Source organism: Heterocephalus glaber, unplaced genomic scaffold, assembly GCF_053883595.1.
Source record: "Heterocephalus glaber isolate CG9 unplaced genomic scaffold, H.glaber_assembly_v1.0 deba00001687, whole genome shotgun sequence".
Lineage (NCBI taxonomy): Eukaryota > Metazoa > Chordata > Mammalia > Rodentia > Bathyergidae > Heterocephalus > Heterocephalus glaber.
Window position 1 is genome coordinate 24,105,306 of NW_028258412.1, and position 18,538 is coordinate 24,123,843.

At 48.0% G+C, this 18,538-nt stretch overlaps 1 protein-coding gene across 4 annotated transcripts in view; it reads left to right on the plus strand.

Annotated features, from left to right (window-relative positions):
• Positions 1 to 18,538, plus strand: part of Tmem132b (transmembrane protein 132B) — a 310,198-nt gene that overhangs the window by 241,891 nt on the left and 49,769 nt on the right. For all 4 annotated transcript variants that reach the window (XM_004843978.4, XM_087198415.1, XM_021257657.2 and 1 more), the window contains one exon: positions 17,604 to 17,747. In XM_004843978.4, coding sequence (XP_004844035.2) covers positions 17,604 to 17,747 — 144 coding nt within the window. The remainder of the gene's footprint in view (positions 1 to 17,603; positions 17,748 to 18,538) is intronic.

Below are 18,538 nucleotides of genomic sequence, written 5' to 3' on the forward strand. Positions count from 1 at the left end.
TTGTTGTTGTTGTTGTTTTGAGACAGGATCTCACTATGTGGTCCAGGCTGGCCCTGAACTCATAGCAGTCCTCCTGCCTCAGCTTCCCAAGTGCTGGGATTGCAGGCATGCACCACCACGCCTGGCCCCCAATTTTTAAAATAAAAAAATCTAACTTTAAAGGAAAATTGATTTAAAGTAACATCAAAACATTGGTCATAATTAAAAACGTTTACTCTTCAATACATTTCTCCTGGTAAGAAAATATAAAACACAGACAGGGAGGAGCTGACACAGGATGTGTGTCTAGATGCTATATGTTAATACAGAATATAAATGCTCAATTAAACAGAGGTAAAGGTGTTGAATAAAAACTTCATGGAAGAGAAAGGCCAATAAACACAAGGGCAGGTGTTCAACACCATGATTCATCAAGAGAATCCTCATCAGCCATGGTGGAGCCAGCTGCACAGACACTGAGTGTAAGAGACAAATAACAGCAAGCAATAAGAGCACGGGGCCTAACTATCACCTTTAGTCCTTAGGAGGCCACAGGGGGAAAACAACGTAGAAAACAGTTGGGGCATTTCTGATGATGCTAAACGTAACATCCCTGTGTGACATACCAGTGCCACACGAATGCTCATGCCAGTCTTGGTCATAAGTGTCAAGAGTTTAGAAGAGTCTAGAGGCCCGTCATCTAATGAATGGATGGACAGGAGGGAGCACGTCCCTGCCATGGAATTCCAGCCACCACCACACCACAGACTACTAATGCACGCCACACCTCAGACACGTTTGAAAGAGGTCAACCTGGGTGACACTTGTATGGAAATTTAGAAAGCAAATCATACTTCCTTGGAGCAAGGGGTGAACAGAACTTGGCTTGATGGAAATAGATTTGGCCCTTGGCACCCAGTGGGTGTTGGCTCTGGGGCCCCCTGTGTATATTGAAATCCACAGGTACTCAAGTCTCTTGTATAAAATGGCATAGTATTTGCCTAGAATTCACAATCCTCCCATATACTTTAAATTATCTCTCAATTATTTATAATACCTAATACAATATAAATGCTACATAGATACTTGTTATGCTGAATTGTTTAGGGAATACTGATGAGAGAAATAAGTCTGTACATGTTCAGTACAAATCCAATTAAAATACTTTCGCTCCATGGTTAGTTGGATACATAGATGTAAAGCCCACAGATACAAAGGCGCGACTGTGTTTGATGTTAAGTTGTCACAGGGTTACTCATATGTGTGTACTTTTCCAGAAAGCACTAAACCCATGTAATTGTAAAATAGGTACATTTTATTGCCCACACGTTATACCCCTGATAGAAAAAGAAATGATGTGACATTTGGGTCGAAAGCAAGAGGATGTTAACATGAGTGCTAGGCTAGCAGCAGGAGTAAGATTCTTAGGCATCGCGCTGAAAAGAACAGTGCAGAATCACTATGGAAACAGCGTCTTTTCAATTTTAAAGGAAAGAAAAACAAGTGACTTGTGCAGCCTTTGGGCAGGGTTAGGGTGGGAGTGATGCCAGCTGAGACCTGGAGCAGGGCACAAGTTACAGACGCGTTCCCCAGCTGAGATGCGCATGGAGCTTGTGAGGGGACAAGTGACAGAGGCAGAAGGTAAGGCGCTTTCTCCTTCACGGTCCTTTCCGTAAGTAAGGGGTGCTGGTCACGGTATGTGCATGCGGTGGTGGTGGCACTTCAAATTGATGAGGGACCTAAACCTAAGAAAAGCTGTCACAAAATTTCGAAAGTCTGAGGTGTCTGCAAGAATAAGAGCACCTGCTACCTTGGACGTGTGCTGTGGAGCGCCTGCCTGCATCTTTGGAGGGAGGACGTTCAACATATATTTCTAGTTCGTTAGAGAAATTCTATTTTGACTTGTAATAGAGATGGCCAGTTTAGCAGTTTAAGTCAGGCTGTCCAAATTGGTTTGTGTAGCACGTTAGCTCTCACTGTTTCCTTAGAGTGCTCACCTGTACCCTCTTTCTGCCCCTTGTCCCATCTGTTAATGTATTTTTGACAACCTTTATCCTTTGTCCCATTTCACAAATGTGCCCCATTGGCCCCAAGTTCTCTCATTGCCCTGACTTGAGCTTCATGGAACTGGTAACCAGTAACCATCCATAGAAGTGCTTTTGGCTGCAGGTGAAAGACTATGCAAGTAGTCAGAGCTCAGACTCACTGCAGTGCTGGCTGGGCCAGGCTCTCTGGGATCCCTTCTCTTGACCTCCTATGATGAAGTGGCCGTGGTAATGGAGACGTACTGCATCTGCTTCTGAGCAGAAGAACGGTGAAGGAATAAAGACTTCCTCTTTATCCACGCACTATGTGCACCAGGTCCTTAGAATGGTGCCTGGAAAGTAGTACTTTATGTTGCCGTAGGCGCCCATGCAATTACTCTCATATGGAGACATTTATCTTCATATGCGCACACATGTGTATTTATATGTGTATTCATATATTTTCATTCCTTTTCCGTAGAAGATCATCTAAGTGGTCCTCCTTGCATATATTGCTATTCAGAGTTGGATCACATGCCTGGTTTGGAAGAATCGCTTGCCTAGGAGACTGAAGTCTCTATGACTGATTTAGACCAGTCATGATGCAGCCCCTGGGGAGGGTCCAGGGCAGCAGTGGTGAACCTTTTAGAGCTTTAAATGAAATGATACAAACAGCCCCTGCCGCAACATGCATGTCATAGGTTTGGCACCACTGGGATAGGGTAAACCTTCCCTCAGATCAGGGGCTTCAACTAGCTGAACAAAATGAAATGAAGGCCTGGGATATTGGGTGGGCAGAGAACAAGAACTGTTACATAACAACTAGGTCAACACTGTCTGTCTGTCCCTCCACCCACATCAGATGTCAGTCCAACTGGTTTTCTTTAGTAGGATGCATTTAGAGAAAGACAGGCCACTTTGCTTGAAGGTTGGTTTAAATTTATTCATTTATTCAGTGAGTATTTACTGAGTACTTGCTGTCTGTCAAGAAAGAAGGACACAGCTGAGATAATAAATAGACAGATCAGATAATTTCAGACGCTTCTCATAAGCACTGTGAAAGGAGGAAAACAGGGTGGTGGTTTAGACAGTGACTGTCCAGTCCTGGTGGCTGCTTTCAAGTGTCGGCGGGAGGAGAGGCCTTCTCTCTGGGAGCGCCGGCGGGAGCGAGTCTGGAGAGGGGCAGGCTGGGTAAAGAGCCCTTGGGGAGTGGCCTGCAGGGCAGGGTGCTGTTCTCAACCGTACGCAGTGGGAAGGAGGGGCGATGACTCGAGTCTGTGTCCCGTTTACCCACCAGGAGCGCCCGGAGGCGCTGCCTAAACTGCGACCCACAGCATGAGCCTCAGGAAAAGCAGCCCGAACTGAAGCCTCTGTGGCTTTTTATTGCAAGAACCGGGAAGCAAGGAGAAAGGACAAAGAGAGGACGCCTGTGCAGGAATTTACGTGGGGGCCAGGGATGGGCAGGGGAAGGGCGGGTGCTCTGCCACATGACTGACCCGAGGCCAACCTTCGTGATCAATCAGAGACAGGGCCAGAGCCCACGTTCCTTGTTCCTTACGGCAGTGCCTTTCCATCCTCCTTGGACTGTGGCCCGCAGGCTCCTTTCCAGTCTCTAACCATGCACTGCAGGAGGTTGGGGATTTGGCTCCACAGACCCCTCATCTCTGCAGTGCATCTCGCCTGCACCTCTGGCCACGCCCTCGCAGCAGGTGTGCTCTGTTGACTCTGGTTTCTGAGGTAATCAAGGTGCTTGTGGACAGCACGGTTTTCAGCCGACCAGGCCTACCCGTTCCGCCTCCCTCTCCTTTAGAGGGAGCATTCGGCCTGTCTTCCAGTGCCTTTCTCCCTTCTCTGGAGTTGTTGCAGGATATGTGGGTTTGCTAGACGACTTGGGGATTGTGCTTGAGGTCTCTGTTTACTCTTTCTGCCCTCTGTGAATCAGTGGCCAGGGCTGCTCTTTTTTCCCGCTTGGGGAGGGGACAGAAAAGTCCACGTTTGCAAGCTCCGTTTCTTATAAGGAGTCCATACAGCTGAAGGAGAAAAGTAGAAAACTTAACTTGAGGGACCGCTGACACTCACACATCGACACAATTTCAATGTTTACAGAGGAAGTAAGTCGAATGGACCCTCGGGAGGACAGGGCTGGGAGGGCAGGGGCGTCACACCCTGGGGACTTCTCTATGAGCTCCTGGCTACTTCATGATACGAATGAGTTCCTTAAATTTTGGCTTTTATGGAGGGGAAAGTGGGAGATACATATATACAGACAACACAGAAAACCTCTGTGCCATGTGTAATGCAGACTTTATTCATTGATTTGACGAAGAGCTTTGCAAATCGACTGGAGTACTTGTAGGAACAGTACTTAGAGAGCCATTAGAGCCTTTTTATACCAGAGGATAACAGTGTTAGAATTAAATGGTCCTAGTTTCAAGGCATTGTACATCAACATGAGTCTAATCAATGGATCTATTAGTCAACCTATCAACTGACCCACTTATTCATCTGCCAATTTGCCTCCGTTCTAAGGCAAGATGCAAACAAACTAAATAGATGAGGTTCTTTCCTCTGCAGGAGGAGCTAAGACAACACATAAATCAGTAGATTAATTTCAGACAGATACAGGATTGGAAGAAAAAAGTAAAACAGGGTGATGTGGTGGACACTGTCAGATTCTTGGATAGGATGCTGAGAATATAAGTAGAATGAATCCCATTTTTACATGTTAGGGTTGAGTCTTTGAGAAAACAAGTCCCTTTCTCCATTCTACTTGGTTAGTGCAAAGCCCAGAATTCCAGGTCAAGAATGACCCCAAATCTTCCCTTTATCATAATGCTATACTTTGAACACAAAATATACCCAACCTCTTATTAAAATAAGCAAAAAGAAAAATGTCCCAGCAGGAATATCTATTTTTGAAGACAGAAGGTGTGGGTTCTTTCCTTGGGGAGATTTTGCAACCAGCCCTGGGACCCTGAACAAGCCTGATGGCCTCTCTGAGTCTTGTTTCTTTCTCTGTACAATGGGAATGCTTGTACCCTGCCTGCTCACCTCCCAGGGATGCCGTGAATCTGTTGACACACAGGGGATAGGAATGTCACCATGTGGCATGGAAGTGAAGTCACAGTTACATTAAAGGGCGAGAGAAGAGCACAGATGTTAGCAGGTCTAATTAGGAGAGGACATTATTAGAGTCAGTTGTACTAACAGGTGTGGTGGCTCTGGGACTCTTAGCCACAGGAATATCAGGGTTGCCTCTAATTGAGACTGACAGCCTTTGTTAGTCTTCTGGAGCTGCTGTAACAAAATGCCACAATTGAGGTAGATTAAACAACAGAAATTTCTCACAGGTTGGGAAGGCCAAACCAAGGTGCTGGCAAGGTAGGCTTCCCTGTGAGGAGTCTTCTCTTGGCTTGTGGTGGACTCCATCTTGCTGTGTGTTTTCATGAGCTCTTCTCTGTACTGGGACAGTGGCAGGGGAATGACCCCTAATCCCATCCATGGCCCCTCGCTCGTGACCATATTTAGTCATAAGGGGTCCCAGCTCTAATCTGCTTCCTCGGGGAGTTAAGAGTTTCAACACAGGAACTCTTTTGTGGGGGAGGGTGTCAAATATTTATATGAACTGGTGATTTCATTTTAATTAGGTAGCAACTAAATTTGGCCCAGTCCTTGTTAAGATGGTTTCCAAATCTACCCAAAAATTACGTAAGAGACGGGAACACGTGGTTGGTTCCTTCTGTGACGAGCCACTGGAGGCACAGATCTAAATTAGATTCCAGCCCCTTGGCTTCCTGGCCTTTGGTTTCTTCACCACAAACTGAGCAAGAGTCCTAGGTCACAAGCAGTGGTGAGGGTCTCACTTGGGCCTGCCAAGGGCTTTGGGTCAGGGTGTAGTTACAGAGAGCCTGGTCTGATTGGACTAGCTGGAGTCACATGCTGGACCTTGAGCCAATCACTGGAGCTAGAGGAAGGCTAGATGCTGATTGGCTGTTGGCCTGTGTTCCCCAGATAAACTTCTGCAGATGTGGGGAAGGGTCAGTAGAGGGGGGAGAACGTGCAGGGTGAGGGGTTGTTCTCAGGGTGGAAGAGGATCTCAGCAGAGTTGGGACCTGTCTCACCTGACCTTGGGCATCTGGGTTCTGTAGCCAGTGTCCATCTTCCCACAATATTGTCCATTTACCCTCTGGGGTCTTTATGACGCTTCAAAAATAATTTCCAGAGTCTTCAATGACAAATCAGAGTACGAATTAGCTGAACTCTGCACCAGTAGCCAGTTCACTCCCTAAATTACTGGGTGGTGACTGTCTCTTTGCTGAGGCCACGGTTCACCTGCCTTTCCAATATCCAGTGCGCTCCCTAATTGAAGTATTGTGTAGACGTAGCTTGTTTTCTTTGTCTAGTAACAGGATTAGCTCAAATCAAATATTCAACGGTGCTTGTGTGCCCTTCCTCCTGTTCAAAGGAGGTTTAGAGGAGTTTGTCTTTAGAAGCCACAAACCAGAAGGAAATGGCTGAGCGCATGAACACTGTCCTTCTCCTCCTGAGGGGGAGGTAGACGGAGCCTACAGCTGCCCTCACCCTCACTGTAGGCGGCCTCCGCCTGTACAGGGCCTGCTCGGAGAGTTATAAATCAGCCGTCTCGGGTCTTCTGTTCATTCAGACTCCAGGTCCCACCCAGGGAAACGTGAGCCACTGATGAGGTTGGGGGGTTGACTCCTTGGGAACAGCTAAATTGACATTCCTCTCCTGGGAGGGATGCCAACTATGCTTCCTGGGTTGATTCTTTGGAAGCAAAAAGTGACACCTCTGCAGTCTTCCACGGTGTATTGATGAGTGAATATTATTATTCCTATACCTAAAGAAGGAGGTGTAGGCTATAGGCAATTGCTTCTTTTGAAAGTTGAATTTTGCATTTGTTATGAAAATATGAAAATCCCTCAGTATTTCCCCTAAAGTAGTCAGGGATTTATTTTTTAAAGAATAAGAAAGATCGAGCTTTTCTCTCAATGCAGGTGAGAGCCAAACTTTGTTGTTGTATTTCCGTGACATAAAGATAAAAGCTTTAAGGCCGTTTTGTGCCTTAATTCATATATTCCTGAAAAATGAGCCCAAATAGTGGCTCTCAAAAAGACATGTTCAAGTTCTAACCCCTCCTACCTATTACTGTGACCTAACTGAGAAATAAAGGGTTGGCTGAGTAACTGAGGTTTGGAGAAGATACCATAGGGGTTTACGGTTGGGCCTGAATCCAATAACTGCCCCTCTCCTCCGTGAGAAAAAGGAGGCTGAAGACTTGCAGAGGAGAAGTACAGACCAGAAGCCGAGCCGAGGTGGAGGTGGAGTTACAGTGAGGCTTCCACAAGCCAAGGAGCACCTGGAGCTGTACGATACCGTGCAAAGCAAGGAGAGTTTTCCCCCTATAGTCTGTTGGCGGAGTGTGGCCTGGCAGAGCCCCGATTTCAAACTTGGCCTCCAGAACTGTGAAAAACTAAGTTTCTTTAAGGTGCCAAATCTGTAGTAACTTTATTATGGCAGCCCTGGAAAACTAGTACAAGCCCACTTATGTGCTTCAAGACTCGGGCAAAAAAGGAATTGATACAACACAGCTGTGACGACGAAAATAGATTTGCACCAGCAACTTCATTAATTTGAATCTTGGAATAGTTTTCACAAACCCTAGGGCAACGCCACAGTTACTTTGCATTATATTATAGCAAACTGCTTTCTTTAGGGATTAATCTTAATATTTAGGGTTAGTAAGGAAAAGATGCTGAATAATTTATCAAACAGATTGGAAGAATGGCTTCAATACCGACATCACACATCTGGTCTTGGCAGGTTCAATGTGGAGAAAAATAGAGAATAAATGTGTAATTTTCATAGAGTTCTGCTACTTGCTACCTTCTTTCAGCTTTCTCAAGGTAGAAATTCTGAAATGCTTTGAATGGGGAAAAAGGGGCAGTTTTTTGTCAGGTGTGCCCATAAAGAGACGCAGCCTCCTTTGCTTTACAGATTGATTTTTTTTTTTCATAAAAGTTTCTTAATTAGACAAGCTCTTCTGAAGTGACTTTCAGTTTTTGAAAGGGAAATGACGGGCCCAGGATTAAAGAGCTTAGGGAACTATTTGTGTCTTGTCTCTTCCAGGAGGTAATATCCTGCTTTACTCTCCTCCCCCAGTTCATCTGCATTTAGTGCTTTTCTGTGTGGGCTCTGAGCTCTCTGGATTTTGGTATTTATTAACTTGTTCAAACAGGCCTGTGCTAGAGTGCGGGCATTCCATAGTGTACCCCAGAACACAGCCAAGAGACAGCCGACCAAAGGCAGATACTGTGTGGTGAGAGGGGGCGTTTACCAAGCACCATGGGGCCACATTTGAGCATGCTGTTAATTCTGACTGGGAGAAAATGTCACTGGGTTAGGGAACTTCACATGGACGGTAACAGCTGACCAGAGTCTTGAAGTAAGCTTGGAGGTGGAGGTTTTGTATGAAGAAAAACCAATCAGTGGCTAACCCTTTCTGGCAGATATGTGCGGGACCAGGCAGTAGTGTTCCCAGTGTTTGAAGTGCTTTAGTTAGTATGTGTGATTGCTTTAGGAGGTGCAGGCAGAGTTACTGACTCCCCTTTTCCTACATGGAAGGTGGGTCAGAGGGAGGCGACCGACCAGGGGCCTCAGCTCAGCCACGGGCTGATGCTCGGCAGAAGAGGCATTGTGGGAAAAGACAGGTGCACACCCAGGAGTTCTGGAAAGTGTGTGACTTTGATCTTCCTGGTGGCACTTCCTGGTGCTTTGCCATGAGGGAAGGGCTGAACCCTCAGCACCTCGGTTTCTCCAGTATGGAGGGCCAGAGCAGACTCTTTGTGGGTCGATGCTCAGAACCTTCCCTCCCCTTTGCTCTCTTCTCCATCTTTCTCTTGCTTCCATTTTTTTTTCCTGCTGACCGGTATTTACTGAATGGCAGATACTGAGGATACGGAAAGGAACAATCAGAAAATGACGCCTAATGTTTTATTGAGGAATAATTTACATACAGCAAAATTCACCCATCTTATAGTTCAGTGTGTTTTATGGCAGGTGGACCCATTCTGGCATCAGTTCATGGGTAAAAGGGAGTCTATGAGTTCACTTAGTGGATGAAAAGTAACTAGGTCCTGATTTCCAAATTGTGGTGAGTCCAGTTAACTTGATGGGTAATATGGAGAATTAATGCAGAACAGAAAGTAGCCGAGAAAGACGCTGTATTTGAAGATTCACGGCATGTAAAGAGCTCGGCATCCTCTCTGGCATGGAGTGCCTAGTGATGTCAGGTACTGAGACTGTAGTATTCCAGTAAGCAAAAGTGTACCATGGTTATGGGTGCCCGCCCTGGAGTACGACTTTCTGGGTTTTGGTACCAGGTTCAGCACTTGGTAAGAGAATCTCGGGTAAGATTATCCTGACTCTGTATTCTCATTTGTAGGTCGGGAATGATGAGTTCCTCCTCACAGATTTGTCATGAGAATTAAACGAATGAATGTGTAGGTGTAAATAATGCTCACACATCACCAGTTTTCAACTAGTGCTTGCTAACCTGTGTTCTTTTCCATGTGTATACACAACCACACTTTGAGTGTTTGCCAGACAGGTCTTGGCGGATGTGTGTGTCCCATGAGGAAGCCTCAGTGGACAGGATGTTGTTGAGAATTCTGAGGGTGCTCCACATTTGAGGGGCATCAGCCAGGGGTTCCTGCACTGTGACAGTGGCACTCAGCTAGCTACAGCTGTAGAGTGACAGGATGCAGTGGCCAGTGGGCCGGATGGGGACAGGCGAGTCCCATGTGGAGACAGAGAAGCAGAAGCTGCATGGTGCCCTGACTGCCTCTTTTGTGGTCCTTCTTTCTTGCTGCTTTTCTCTCCCTTCCGGCCTGGTAGCGCTGACTGCATTTCTGTCTGCTTCTCTCCATTTTTCTTTGTTCCTCTGCACTTTTCTTGCTCCTCTTCTCCATCCACCCAGGGGCCCCTCTAAAGGACTGGACGCCAGTGGCCCTCCACTAGGACGGACTGCTGGGGCACCAGCATGTTCACAGTCACTACACAGGAGGGTGTATTCATATTTAAACAAAGTTATCATTATGGGCTCGGGCCTCAGTAACGCTAAGAGTTTCTTCAGTGGCGCCATCAACCCATCTTTGCGATTTTAATTGAGCGGATGTCATTTGCTTGCTAGTCCTGTGGCAACTGCAAGTTGTTAAATTTTAATTTACCTCAAGCTGGATGAGACTTTTTCAGACCATAAAGAAACATTCTTAACAGGTTACAGCAGTAATTAAAGGAGTGCTAATAGGTAAAGGGAAGAAGTAGAGAAAACACACGTAATCATCACGCAGCCTCACAGGGGCCTGTGTAGAAAGGCCCACCGGAAGTGGCGGAGGCAGACAGAGCAAGAGCACTGGACCAAACCGGAAGTAGAACCCGCGCGGACCCTGCCGGTCTCCGACTCGTACGCATCATCTCCGTCACCCCTTCTGTGTCCCCGAGCTCCAGCACTTGCCTTCTCTGCACCTAGCTTTGTTCAGGCTTGTGTGTTTTCTTTGTCCTCTGTCTCCCATTGTCTGTGCTGTGTGAGCTGCGTACCTCTGACTCTGTCAGTCTCTCGCCCTCTCTCCCTTCTGTCCACCCTCCGTGCACAGGGCCCTGGCCTCTTCGTCCTCAGCTACTCCCTCTGCCTGGCAGTGAGGAGCCCTCCGCCTTGTGCCTTGCGGTGCCTGAAAAACACCTGCTCTCAACGTTCAGCCTCTTCAGGTGGGCTCGGGACTCTGCGTGCGAACGGAGCACCGCAGTTTCACTTTGCCTGTCCTTCTCTAACAAATATGGAGATGGAGCCTTGGATGGACTTCATGCATTTCCCATACTCTTTTTGTTTAAAAAATTTTTTTATTCATGTTTGCAGCATACGATATTTACATTCCTTGTGTGGAGTTGTGCATGGACATAACACATCTTAATCCTTTTTGCAGCCCCCCCCCCCCCCCCCGGCCTCCATATCTCAGCCCCCTTCCCTTTTGAGACAGATCTATCTCCCTCCTTCCTATTCCCATACTCTCTTCAGTGAGACACAGTACAGTTTCCCTGAGGCACCACCTGCTGGCTGCAGTGTCAGTCACTGTGGCAGTGGCCCCCTTGACAGTGGGATTCCCTCCCAGTGCTCTGGAATGGGGAAGAGCATGTGCTTTGGCGTTGGGCAGATGACCAGGTAGGGGACCTTCAGCAGTTGCTTCCTATCTCTGAACCTTAGTTTCCTTTTAAAATGGTGTCGTGATGGTACCTCCTCTAGGGTTCCTCTCTGGTTGCCCCTTTTGTGTCTGTGCCCCTCTGGGCGGCTCTGCTTGTATCTATCACCTGCCTCCCCGCATGCCCATCAGTGTTTCAACTCTAGATCTGCCAGAGGCTCCTAAGTTGTCACCTCCCCAGTCACTTAGCAATATCATGATGATTTTTTTTACTACTTGTTTCTTGGGAAGCTGACATGGCTGGACTTCGGGGAAGAGTGTATTGCTGCCTCAGGGTCAGCTAGGATGCTGGTGGCCCCAGCCAGGGCTCTTGACTCTTAGTTCAGGACCTTCTATGTAGACCTGTCCTTCCCTCCCTGCTTTTAGGAATGGGACCCTCCAGGGAAGGCTACTGAATCCGGTGTCCAAGCCTAGGTGATAAAGTGAGACATGTGAGCAGAAAGGATGCCTGCTACTGTGGTCTTACTTTGAATAGTGTAGTCCCTGTGGGTTGAAGTCTCATCTGTCTTCCTCCTGGGACTCGAGCAGGGCATTGGCATCTTCAGAGCTCTTTGGGTTAAGACTTCTCTGGTGGGGAGTAGGAGACCCAGCAGGACTGCTGTAAACACAGAGGGGGTTCTTTATGAGGACATAGTGTGTCCTAGAATCTGAGAGCAAGGAAGGAGCAGGATGTGAGGAATGACCTGGAACCAGCCCTGGAGCTCTGTGGAATTTCTGATCTACCTCTCGTCTCTGCCTCTCTCTGCCAGCAAGAAATGCCCAGCAACTCCTTCTTGGATCATGTATCTTCCTTTCTGAATTAAGTCAACAGGGGCTGGGAGTTCTTAATCCCATTCCATTTTTTTAAAGGAAAGCATGGGATCAGCATGGGTTAGTGCTCATATCTGAACCAATCAGTGGTGATGGGTAGAGGGCAATGGCGACCTGGCACCTTGTCACCATTGCCATGGTGATGGAGGGGCGGAGGGAGGCTGACAGTGAATGGTCTTTACATCACTGCTAGATGGTGTTACCCACTCTCAGCATTTCAGATCTTGCTCTGCCCAGGCAGTGTGGGAGGCAATGGGAAAAAAAGAGAAACGGTCCTGGTTCTGTGGAGTTCACAGTGTCGGGCTGTAAATGGCTCAGTTCCCACTTCTGAAGTGACCCTGTTTGTACAGAGAGCTGTGGACACTCACCTGTTTGCACCTGTTGTGCTGACAGCCAGCTTCCCCACTGGAGCCCCTCCACGGGCATCCTTACCACCTCGTGCTCTTAGTCCTGCCGGGGAAGAGCTCAGCCTGGGCACTGAGGCTGGAGGCTGGAGGAAGCCCCTTCTCTCTCCAGCTGCCGCTGGAGACATCAAGGCAGCTCTGCAGCAGAGCTACGCCCTGACTCTGAGCGCCATACTACTTGAAATAACTCTGTGTTATTTGAGAACTTACAAAGAGCTGGATTTTGAAAACTCTTACCACTGTGTGGATAATGAATTATCAGTCTAAAAATAGCCATTGAGTGTTGGGAAAGAGCTTGGCTGGTTTTGGAGTTATATAATGCACAACAGTGAGACTGAAAGTCATTATTTAAATTGCAGCCAAAGTTCTCGCCTGCCTCTGAGTGAAGCTTACATCTGTCCTGCGGCTTTCAAAATGAGAAGCCAGAGTACGTGAGAGCAGAACGTGGTCAGAACTAGATCCCCACTTGGAGGCCGATGTTCTTGTGTCAGGGTCTAGAGCCGTGGTGGTGAACCCATGGCACACGTGCCGCAGAGGGCTCTTTGTGTCGATTGAAAGCTCTAAAAGGTTCGCCATCCCTGGTCTAGAGGACGTAGGTGGTCAAGCCCCAGCACTGTGGTCCCGAGCTTCAGCGACTAGAGGGGAGGCCGAGATGACTTGGGGCTTTGAGGCTACTCGGCTGATTCTCCTAAAAATGAAGATTCATATTGATCTAACATCTTATTAAAGGTTTAAAAAATTAGAGCCTCTCAAAACCTATCTTTGATCCTCAGAGCTTTCTTTTGAGTCAGTCAAAGGAGGGACACTGAGGAACAGTGCACTGGTGTGGAGCTGGGACCAGCCCGGCTCCCTCCCTCCCTCCGAGCCTCTGTTCCAGCCTGCCTTGGTTGCTTAGCAGCAGCGTGATTCAGGCCAAATGATCAAAGCTTTCCAGCTTTCATTCTGTCCCTCATAGAATGGGGACAGGAGCAGTCATCTGTCCGTAACGATGTGTGAGAAGGAAAGAAGACAGCAGGGAGACTGGTCTGTACTTGTCCAGCTGTTACAGCCTCCCAGGCCTGCCCCGAGTGCCCTGGGGCCGTCAGATGCTCATGCTCATCACACCATATATATTAAAAACGTGCACCATGATTAGCAGAAATGCACATGAATCGGTTGACTGCATGCCCAGTGCTTGTCTATGAGGAAGTGTTTAAGAAAAGTTATCACTTACTTCTGTTTAGTTATTATATCCTGTATCTTTCTGCATTTAGTTATCTTTGTTGTTTTGATTTTGTCTGCAATCTGAATAAATGCATTTCCCAGATTCCTTCACTGCAGTCCCCACTGTCAGCATGCCTTCTCTCAGCACAGACACATGGGATCGATTGAGTGACCGATCAAATGCAGTGCTGCGGGTGGAACCCGGGCTGCTCCGCCTCTTAGCTGCATCCCCAGTGCTTTCTGTTGTTTGGGACAGCATCCCACTAAGTTGCCCAGGCTTGCCTGCAATGGTGACCCTTCTGCCGCAGGCTCCCGAGTAGCTGGGACTTGAGGTGTGCGCACCGTGCCTGGCAATATTGTTTCATAGAGTTCGTGTTTAAACACAACGTCTGTTTATCCCATCACCAGTGACAGTGTCTTTGGCCCCTGGGATAAGCTGGTGTTGGCCAGGTCTGGGCACCATAACGTTACTGTTTTTTATTTTTTTAAATTAATACATCTGTTACACAGAGATACTTTGACACTATGTCCCATTTCTTATCATACTTTTAATCAGTAGTAGGATCCAATAATGATCCTTGCCTGAACCAATTATATAAAAAATAGCGGGTGCCAGGTGGTGCTATTCTAATTTCATCATTCCGTTTAGATTTATCAGCTAGATTCTACCCTAAAGATAAGGCTTTCTCTCTCCCCTATTTATTTATAGCAATATGGACTCAGATGCTGATTTTATTCTGTAGATCAGAACTGAGTGCTGTCATTGTTTACTGTGATGGTAACTTGTCCCAGACCAGCAAAGGGCATCCCTTCATGCCATCTCCTGTGTCCTTTTGACATTTTTTGAGCACTTTGTTATGTTCTGGTGCCACAGATATTTTAGGCTTGTGATCTTGTACTTTCTTCACCTCATCCGATAAATAGACATTGTCCCAAGGAGCTCTGGTCTCTTTTATGAAGAATGATACTTAGAGATAAAAATCAGAGCACTGCATGTGTTAGGGGGATGGCATGGTTTGTACCTAAGTACTCTCAGTGGACAAAAGTCAGGAAAAATTCCACAGAGAGACACACTGGTGTTGTGTCTGTGTCCCCCGTCCCATGAGTTTTCATTGGAGAGTTGCGGCTCCTGGTCACAGAGCTCCCACTCTTTCTCCTCTCCATTTTTCTACCAGTGAGAACCCTGGCTGTCAGTATCCAGCACACTGTTTGCTCCACCCTAGAATACTAAAGCGGTTTGGAATTGCTAACCCATATTGCTGTAGAAAACAAACCCAACTAGAATTCAACGGGTGTTTACAGTTATTTTATCTTCATTCTGAGAGTACATAGTCAAAATAATATGCCAGAAAGTTACTGCAGCTACCAAATTTTAATGGCATAAAGCAATGCAGGCTTATTCTTGTTCACACTGTGTGTGTGAGACAGATGGGGGTTGTGCTCTGCACTGTTCCTACCCAGGCTGACAGAGCAGCTGCCATCACTGTGACAGAGAATGGGAGCCCTGGGGTGCTCTGTGGGAGCACATCCTTCTGCCTCTGCACATCTGTTCTGGGCATTTCCTACAGCTGGAGCCATACAGAAAGTGTCCTTTGTGCTCAGTTTCTCTCAGTAGGTGCCTTTTCAAGGCGTGTCCATGTTGCAGCGCGTACCAATACACTGTTCTTTATGATTCAGTAATGTTCCACTTGACATATTAGCTCGGTGAGCTGAGGTGATTACACAGAGGTTTCCTTAGGTGCTTGGACTCTGCCTTAGCTTTCACTTCCTGCTCTCAGGGAACCTCAAGCACAGCCAGAGGCCCGAGCTTCGGGGCTTCTCTCACTCTTCCTGGGGTGAGTGCACCCCTGGGCGCACACAGGAATGTGTCCAAGTCTTTCCGCGGCCACCTTGGTCCCCACTTTTTCCTTTTAAACCTTTTGATTAAGGTGGCATCCACTGCCTGAGACAGGCGGGATGTCAAACAGTGCTCTGGAGCTGCCTTTTAACAGCCATCTCCAAGGGAAGGCTGTCCCCGCTGGGTGACCCCAGGGTCCGGTCAGGTACAGCCTTGCGATTGGGGTCTTGCTGGGGACCACCAGCGAGTTCAGTTACCATGGTTACCTGGGAATGAGGTTTGGAAAGACCTCTGGCTCCTGGTCCTCTCTCCAGGGGCTTCCCCTCTGCTGGCTTTTGATGTGAAGTTGGCTTGTCCCTCAAGGAGCACAGCCAGGAAGCTGGTGCACAAGATATCTGCTCAGTGAATGAGTCAGTCACCTCTGGCCAGGTCAGCTGGGGAAGCTACTCCCAGTCTGGCTGTGGCCCTTGAGTGCTCTTGCTGTTCAGACACCATGTGTCCACGATCTGAGCACAGATTGACCCATTAAATGTTGCAGAGTGGCCGCGCAGAGCTGTACTACCCACTTCCTGGATCAGGCAGCCACACACAGGGGAAGTGACCCGGGGCAGATGCTGCTGATGGATGGAAAAGCTTGATGTACGGAGCAGAGAGAACAGAGCAGGATGGAGAGGAGATGGGGCAGGGTCAGACCACTCTGTGTCAGAGAGTTTGGATTTTTATCTTGAGAACAGTGAATTGGGCCGGGGATTTAGCCCAGTTGTTCTGCTGCCTTCCTTGAAAACACAAGGTCCTGAGTTTGATCCCCGGTACCAAAAAAAAGAAAAAAGAAAGAAAGAAAAAAGAACAGTGAGGCAGACACACCCATGTTTATAACAACACAATTCATAATAGCTACATCTTGGAAGCGGCCTATTATGTCCATGAACAGTTGAATGGATAAGGAAAGTGTGGTATTTACACACCATGGAGCACTACTCTGCCATAAAGAAAGAAAAACTTGAGTCATTTGTAGGAAAGTGGATGCACCTTGAGACCATATTGTTAAGTGAAATAAATCAGACACACAAGCTTCAGTATCGTATGGTTTCTTCCGTATGAGAAATCCAAAATATAAATAAAGGGCCAAATCAAAGACAGATAACAGGAAGTAGGGAGAGAGATCTTTTGCAAATGGGAGTGGGACAAAGACAGAGGAAGGGAAGGAGCTGTAAAAAGAATGAAGGTACGTTATGTCCGCGTACCAAGCCCACAGGGAATGTGATTATTATGAACTGCAAAGGTGTAGTAATAAAAAATAAGAAATAAAAAGAACAGTGGGATACTTCCAAAGAGTCTGACTCTAGGACAGAAGTAGTGTGAGTTCGATGGTCTTGACTATGGGCACAGGGAGGCCAGCTGGGGCCATGGTCATCAGCCACGTGTGAGGTTGCGGCTTACCTGGGAGGTTCACAGCAGGGACGGTGGGAAGTTCACAGACTGAGGTCAGCTCCCAGACAGAGCCTGGAGAGTCCCCAGGGGTCATCAGAGGAGGAGAGAGACACACGCGTGTGTTTGGAAGGAAGTGGGGGGCGAGGGGCTCCCGTGGCAGCCCAGGTGTTTGGAGGCGTGTCATGGCCATTGTACTCGCTCTCCTCTGCTCTTTGTGCTGTTGTCTTTCCTGATTTGGAACCAAAAGGAAGTCTGTGGTTACTGGGTTATTAAGCCTGGAAAACTAGGAAGTTACTTCCCAAATGAACCTTAACCCAAGACCTGGAAAACACGGAAAGGCACGCTTGTGCTAGCAGGAAAGGTGTCTGTGCGATGGCCAGAAGTGGGGTGGGAGAGGAGAGGCAGGTGGAGGCCAGGGAGCTGCTCCGCCCCTGGGGACCAGCAAGAGGGTCCAGCTGTCAGGCTTGATGATCTCCGCCTGGCGGAGCCCATCCTGCTGCCCGAATCTCCCGTTTTGTGTGGGCCTCCAGGTGACTGCTGGGTCACAGAAGGAGGCCCGGGGCAGCCGGTCCATCCTCCACGCCCCTACGTGCCTCACTTGGCCTGGGAGTGTGCTGACCTCTGCCCTTTCTCTCCTGCTCAGGACACTGAAGTTTTGAACACTGCCATTCTCACCGGAAAGCCCGTGTCCGTCCCTGTCAGGGTCGTCGGGGTCCAAGAGGACGGCTCTGTGGTGCACGTGTCGGAGTCTGTGGAGTGCAGGTCTGCGGACGAGGACGTAGTGAAGGTAAGAGGAGGCCTTCTCTGTGGATCTGTGATGCCTTTGGTCACTCCTGCTTTTGTCTCCAGCATCTTGTTCAGTCTGAGCATCCTGTGCTCCTGTGCTCCTGTGCTCCTGAGGGCGGGAGACCAGAATGATCTCACCAGGATGGTGAGAGGTGAGAGCCGAGCTCACCTGGCTAGCAGAGGAGCTGCGGCAGGGTGGGAAGGGCAGCCTGGCCCTCGGTCTCCGGGACATTCATTCCCGGCCTCTCTTACTCTGTCCCCTCCTCTCCTTCCTACCCTCCTTTCTCTCCATTACCTTACAGGATAGTCCCCTCCCCTCTTCTCCTCTCCCCTCCCCTCTTCTCCTCTCCCCTCCCCTCTCTTTTCCTTTCTGAGGGTAAAAGGAATTATTAGGCAGAATTTTAAAAGTTCTCAAAGAGGGGCCGGGGATTTAGCTCAGTGGTTTCCCTGCCTGCTGTGCAAGCGCAAGGTCCCGAGTTCCATCCCCGGTACCAAAAACAACAACAACAAAAAGAAAGTGTGGGTTTTCTCAAAGAAAAAGTGTGGGTCTCAAAAAGGAAAGCGATGCATTATAGTCTGGAGCTGAGAATATTTATGCATGTTTGGTGAGTGGAAATGTGTGGAATCTGTGACTCTGTAGAAAGCCTGGTCTTGGTTTATAGAAAAGCAATGGCCCACCTGTAGGGAATAGCTCATTTTGCAGGTGAAAGGATGGCCCATTTAAAGGAGAAAGGTAGTGGGTTTAATTAGGGACTTGCTGCACATGAATGTCTCTAAGAAATTTCCCCGTGA